The 7628-nt window shown below is 41.7% G+C and overlaps 1 protein-coding gene across 1 annotated transcript; it reads left to right on the plus strand.

The window, feature by feature from the left end:
* The first annotated feature begins 5452 nt into the window (after positions 1–5452).
* Positions 5453–6514, plus strand: LOC110887891. Its single transcript, XM_022135453.1, has one exon. It carries the CDS (start codon positions 5453–5455, stop codon positions 6512–6514), a length of 1062 nt encoding a protein of 353 aa, XP_021991145.1.
* The last annotated feature ends 1114 nt before the right edge of the window (positions 6515–7628 follow it).

Consider the following 7628-nt stretch of genomic DNA (forward strand, 5'->3'; position numbering starts at 1 on the left):
CCGGTGGGTTGATCTCCTGCACAAGGAAACAAACCGTGACTCGTAACAAGGAGGATGGGGTGGGGGGTGCTCCTTGTTACCACTCTCCGGCGTGAGAATCAGTAGTCTGCTTGAGAAGCAAAGTATGATAGTAGTAGTAGTGAGAGAGTTGTGAAGAGATACCTCAAACCTGGTTTGGGGTTGGCATTTATAGCCGAGGAGTGAAGGAGGAGGTGGAAGGATAGATTGACGGCATGTTGCACCTTTGCAGGTGTGTCAGGCATGTCGGTTGTGGAGGTGATGCCACGTCAGCCTGTCGCTTACGTAGACCTGACAGGCGGCTGCCATTAGTGCTACTTGCTCTGTGGTGTCAGTCCCACTTGCTGAGTGTACAGGATGTGGTGCGGGCCGCATCGCTATTTGCGGTAACTGTAGACGTTCCGGCTTCTCACTCTTTGATCAAGAAATACGCGAGATGTGGTGCCAAGCCGCATCGTCGTCCGTGGTGACTGTTGTTGTTATCCAGCTCCCTTGTATTGATAGAAGTGTTCACTGGATGCGGTGCTAGGCCGCATCGCTGTGGACGCTTCCGTTTTCATACACCAGATGCGGTGCCATGCCGCATAACTATACCGTTCTCACCATTCCAGGTAAGTCCTCCTCCATCATTGGGCAGATTGGATTCAACCACTGTGTCGGTGCGTCCCCGCATGGACACAGGTAGGTTGTTAGCTAGTGGGAGTTTTGATAAAGGTAATGGTCACTCGCGGTCGATGCTGACGCGAGATCTGCGACCATACCCCTTCACATGGCTATGAGCTTCGGCAACACATGTTTTTGGATGTACGGACTAATGACATCGCGTCCCAAGCACAGATTTTTTCATGAACGAATTATTGTGCAGCCATGTCCGCGGGACGTTTTGTATGTTCTTGATCACTATGGCTCCGTACAGACGGGGTGTGGGTTTCCTTTTTTTATTTTTATTTTTTTAGTGTAAGTTGGTGATGATGAAGAAGTTGTAAGGTGTTTATTGAATAAGATCATTCTTAGGGTATTTGTAGGCTTTTTCATTATAGATTAGTAGTTTTAAGTTGGTTTCAAATATGTTACATCAGATTCTACAAAATCAAATTCACCAAGCTCTAGCTTAAAAAATCTAAAACCAGATGTTCATTGAGACGTAAGTTGAATGTGTGAAACCCTAACCATGAGGAAACTAGCTGAATACTTTAGTTCAGTAAGTAGCCCAATAAGTAGTGACTAATTAATTAAATTGTACGTTGATCTTTTCGACTATACTTTATTGAGTTTATGACGTAATTAGCTGAATACTTTAGTTCAATAAGTAGCCTAATAAGCAATGCTTAATTAAATTGTTGATCTTTTCTGCTAAAAGTTATTGAATTTAAGTATTAGCTAGAGACTTGTATCACATTCTACAATTTCATAGTGAAGTGGTAAATCTATATCAAAGAAGCAAAACAATTATTAGGTGAACTCCCAAACATTTATTAAATTAATAAAACTTCATAAAACTTGATTACAATCCATATCTCAACTTGAAATATATAATCTAACCTAGACTCATCAGACTACGATTATGATTGCTAACTAATTAGTAAAATTGATTTATCATATATTACAGCCAATGTGTTATTGTAACAGCCCAAATATTACAACCAATGTGTTATTGTAACAGCCCAAATAAACTATGCAAAGATATTGTCCGCTTCGTCTTCCATGGATTGCCCATCCAGTAAACTCACGGTTTTGTTTTTACCCAACGAGTTGTTCGCTCAGGCAAAACATGTCATGGTAGAGAAGGCTTCTACCCCTTATAAAGAAGGTTTCGTTCTCCTCCTCAACCGATGTGGGACTTACATCTCCAACCCCCCCCCCCCTTCTTAGGGAGCCAAGCGTCCTCGTTGGCACATCAGCCCGACCCCTGGCTATGATACCATACAGCCCAAGTAAACTGTGCTAAAATATTGTCCGCTTTACACCCGATGGGTTGCCCATCTAGGAAACTTACGGTTTTGTTTTTACCCTACGAGTTGCTCGTCAGGCAAAACATGTATTGGTAGGTTTCCACCCCCTAATAAAGAATGTTCTATTCTCCTCCTCAACTAATGTGGAAATTACATCTTCTTTAAACCAAAAAGGTGTTTTTGTTTAGATGTAAGTCCCATATCAGTTATGGAGGAGAACGAAGCCTTGCTTATAAGAGGATGGAAACCTTCTATACCAAGACACATATTGCCTACGTGAGCAACTCGTTGGGTAAAAACAAAACTTTGAGTTCCTGGATGGGCAACCCATCGGGGGAAAAGCGAACAATATCTTCACACAGTTTATTTGGGCTCTTACAAATAATATCGGAGCCAGGGACAGGGTCGGTGTACCAGTAAAGTCGTTGGGCTCCCTAAGGGGGTAGAGATGTAAGTCCCACATCGGTTAAGGAGGAGAATGAAGCTTTCCTTATAAGGGGATGGAAACCTTCTCTACCAAGACGCATTTTACATGGACGAGCAACTCGTCGGGTAAAACCAAACTGTGAGTTTCTGGATGGGCAACCCATCGGGGGGAAATCAGGCAATATCTTGGCACGGTTTACTTTGGCTGTTATAGTCATAACCTAACTAGGACACTCAACCAACTTCGACCAACTTGTCAAAACCGGCCCTTCCAACAATTACCCCTATAATTTCGGACTTGTATCGGACAAGTATTCAACTCCAATCAATTCACGCATCTCCTTGAATTTGGTCTTCCTAAGAGCTTTAGTCAAAATGTCGACCCTTGAATTTGATCTTCCCAAGAGCTTTAGCATTCATTGTTAATGAAAATTATTATTAGAATAGATCATTAGTTTTGATTGATGATTAGTATGAACCAATCGACAATGGTAAATGGTTGTTAGTAGTAACTATGATTAGTGGCAACACAATCCATTTGTGGCAACTAAACATCAGCAACTACTAGAAGTAGTAAGTGTGGATCGATAACAAATTGGTCTGTTAGTGGCTATTATGATAATGGTAACAACTAAAAACTGTAGCAACTGAGAGCAGTCCCAACTATTATAGTTGTAAGTGTGCATAAACAACTACTAGAGCTATTAACAATATTGTTAAAGGTATTTTTATTGTTGTAAGTGAATAAATGTCAAATGGTTTTAATTGCCAATTTACACACTTTTTTATGAAGAGTTGTGTTGTTTCAACTAAATGTTATGATGGTTCCTCAACTATAAAACATAGGTGTGTAGTCATTTCTAGTAAAAGGTTTCACACCAAAATCTCCCGTGCTCATTTTTATTTTTTCTTTCAATTATCCTATTAAAGATTTGGAGAGTACCACTAAATATTGTAATCTGGAAGTTAAGAGCACATGATTCAAAGAGGCATCCAAGACATTTCCAAACTAAAAAAACTAAAGAAAAATATCATACATTGTACTACATGAGACATAATGGGATGTTGAAAAGAAGTAAAGATTCAATTCTTATCAATTTACATGTCTGATAATCTTAACTCATATAGCGTGTTTGAGTATTGTCATTAACTCTCACATTTATATTTGATTTAAATTCTTAACTTGCTAGCGTATCAAAACGACACGAGTAGAAAACATTGTAGAAACATTTTGACATAAATAATTAATTTGCGCCATTGCCAACAAAACGCAAGCTTACTATCATTTGTTAATATAACATGAGGATGGTGGTTCGGGTCATGGATTGCCACATGGGTCATGATTCTTATGGTACACCACCCCTCTCTCAATCCATATATGGTGAGCATGGATATTTCCATGCCGACTGTGAGCCTTCTTAAATTAATTGAGGCTATGGGGTATAGGGTGGTGGATTGGATCATGGATTTCCATGAGGGACATAGTTCTCATGGTATACACCGTCCCCTTACCAAACCATGGTGGTTCGCGTGGTTTAATCCATGACAACCATGACCCTTTTTCAATTAATTCGGGGATTTGGATTGGTGGAGGAAGATAGTGGATGATAGTAGGGGTCATGCTCCACACCATATAGGGTGGTGGATGTGGTTGGTGGATGAGGGTGGGGTGACATGGCGCTGACGTGGAGGGTAGTGGTGGTCATTCTGGTCATGGCCACACCACATAGCCTGATTGCATTTGATTGGTGGCGGAGGATGGTGAATGATGGTGGGGTCATGGACCACACCATATAGGGTGGTAGATGAGGGTGGAGTGATGTGACGCCTATATATGAAGGGTGGTGATGGTCATTAGGATCATCACCACACCACATAGCATTATTGCTTTGCATTGTGTGTGTACTGTTATATTTACTTTCGATATATTGTTAGTTACTTTGTTATTACTTTGATGAGTGTATTATATTATAAAGGAATAATAGAATTTAATAATCCCAACTATTACCCGTTGACCGACAACAGTCTCAACTTCAAAAATAACCACCAGTGGTCCCACCTTTTGACATATTGTAAACCATTGGACCTTTAGTAACAGTTTTATAACAGAGATGACGTGTCATAAAATTTAAAGTGGGACAAATACGTGGGAACTAAGTTGATTATGTGGCTTTGAACTTGAATATGTTGCATTTAAAATAACTTAACAATAATCAAATAAATCCACCTACCACAATCGATACTTAAACACTTCATGTCACACCCCAACCGATGGCGGAAACATCGGGGCGTGGCACTGAGCGAAACTGATTATTCACGAGAATCCATAACAACTATTAATGTCATTATATTTAACGTTTAACGTCCCATACCATCAAACATATAAAGCAAACAATCATTACAAATTTCAGTCTCATAAACAAAAAGCGTTTACGCATAACAAGCATGTAACACATAGAAATGTGAATCACGTAAGTTATCGACAATGACGCATGCTACCGACATGACTGCGAGTTGTAGAATGCGCAACACATTTTCACCACTGTGAACATGTGAAGTAAGGCCCTTAACAACCCCTGAACAAACAGGTGCTGAGTCCAAACTATAGTACTATCGTTGCTAAGGTGTCAGGCAAACAATCACTGTGTAATCATAACATACAATCATTCATCAAATCACGTATAACATGCGAGTGCGGTTAGCGTTTATAAAGAGTTGAGTATTGTGTGCGTTGTGCGTTGATATAGAGTATTAGCGGAATATATTATAGTATTTATTGTATTTAATGTATAGATAATCTCTCCTTGATTTACGGAGATATAGTTTCCTAGTTGTGCTATTGTATTCTTGTATTTATACCTAGCTTTGTATAATGAGAAATCATTGAGTTTTACCAAATAACATGGTATCAGAGCTAAACTGTTCTATACCCTAATCCCTGTAGCGTTTTTTCTTCTCCTGGATCTCGATCCAAAACCCTAGGGTTTCGACCCTCTGCTGTACACAGCCGGCCACCACCCTCTTCTTCGATCCTGTACACAGCCCTCCTTGTTATCATGGGAGATAAACCTGAAAATTCTGATGCCAACATACCAAAGCAGCTTGCCCCCTTGCATTCGGTCTATACCGTGACAGACATTCAGAAGAAAGTTCGTGTACTCGATGGAACCAACGTCACGTACTCTGCGTGGGTCAAGCTTTTTCAGCTTCATGCACGTGGATACGAGGTTTTGGACCATATCACCTCTGAACCGCCTTCTAAAGATGATCCCACGTATACTCAGTGGATGAAAATTGATGCTATCGTCCTCCAATGGATTTATAGCACCTTGCCCCAGGACTCTCTCCTTCGGGTTCTCGAATCCGAATCCACTGCTCTTCAAGCCTGGAACAGAGTCAAAGCAATCTTTCATAACAACAAAGGACCTCGATGTGCTACCTTACAAACAAAATTCATGAACCTCAAGCTAAGAGCCTGTCCTTCTTTGGAAGCTTATTGTCAGACACTGCGGGATTTGGCTGCCCAATTGGATGATGTAGGCAGCCCTGTGAATGAACAATCTTTGGTGCTACAACTTGTTCGGGGTTTCCCTCGAGAATATGATACTATTGGTTCCATCATCAACCGTGAAATTCCCTCATGGAACGAAGCCTGTGAGATGCTTCGTGGCGATTTGGAAAGACAAGCTGCTCGTGATGAAATCGCGCCCACTTCTGAGGTGCATGCTGCTGTTCAGCCTAATTCCCGTCGTGATGGTCCTACCCAAGACGACCAACCTGTTCGTAACAACTCTGGTCCACCCCGGTTTGGTCAGAACTATGGCCCGAACCGTCGTGGTGGCCCACGTCATGATAACCCAGCCCACAGCCACACTTATTCGAACGCTGGCCCACATCCGGGATCTGGAAACTCTGGTCCGACCCGTTACAGGTCTGGGTCCGGTTCTAATAACCGAAGTCAATCCAACCGCAACCCACCAAGACACTCCTGGAACCCATCCTTTTACCCACCGATGCCACCACCTTACTGGACCAACTCGTTATGGACCACACCACCACCCCCATGCCCCAACCCAACCCAACCGGGTTGGGTTTCACCCTGGACAGCCCCGCAGTAGCAACAATCCTCTTCCACTGATCACCAGTCTGCATCTCAGGCTCATATAATGGATGTTAATCCCCTGGAACCGACCGAGCTTGCTGAAGCCTTTAACACCATGGCTTTGGAACCCGAAGCCCCCACTTGGTTCACGGACACTGGAGCATCAGACCACCTCACTCGGGACTCAGGTATGATTTCTCACTCGTGTAATTCATCCATTAAAAATGTGTTGGTTGGAAATGGTCATCGTTTACTAGTTGTTAGATCGGGCCACACCAGTCTTCCCTCCACCTCTAAACCACTCCAACTTAAACACATACTTCACACACCCAACATCATAAAGAACTTAATTTCTGTTAGAAAATTTACCCGAGATAATTGGGTGTCTGTCGATTTTGATCCTTTTGGTTTTTCTGTGAAGGATTATCCGAGTGGGACGATCCTGAGTCGCCACAACAGTACCAGTAATCTCTACCCGCTCACAGATCTCAAATTGCCTGATGCTTCTGCTTTTGTTTCCACCAGCTCTCAAGGTTCCTGGCACAACCGTCTTGGACATCCTGGTTTACATGTCCTGGATTTTTTAAGTAATAATAAGTTTATTTCATGTAATAAACAAAGTCGTTCGACTTTTTGTGACTCTTGCCAAATTGCTAAACATAAACGTTTGCCATTTCATTTATCCAATTCCTGCACTGTTTGTCCCTTTGATATTGTCCATTGTGATTTATGGACCTCACCTATACTTAGCAAACAGGGTTACAAATATTATTTGGTTGTGATTGATGATTTTACCCACTTTACTTGGGTCTTTCCTTTAAAATTTAAACCCGAAACATACACCAAATTCACCCAATTTCATAAATACATTTCCACACAAGTTCACCACCAAATAAGAAGTTTTCAATGTGACATGGGCGGAGAATTTGATAATACTCAATTTAAACAATTCGCCTCTCACAATGGTTTACAATTTCGTTTTTCTTGTCCTCACACCTCCCAACAAAATGGGATGGCTGAACGCATGATTCGCCGCCTTAACGAAATCATGCTTTCTCTCCTCACCCATGCCTCCTTACCACCTCAATATTGGGTGGAAGCCTTACACACATCCGTGTACCTTCACAACA

This window comes from Helianthus annuus, chromosome 7, assembly GCF_002127325.2.
Source record: "Helianthus annuus cultivar XRQ/B chromosome 7, HanXRQr2.0-SUNRISE, whole genome shotgun sequence".
Lineage (NCBI taxonomy): Eukaryota > Viridiplantae > Streptophyta > Magnoliopsida > Asterales > Asteraceae > Helianthus > Helianthus annuus.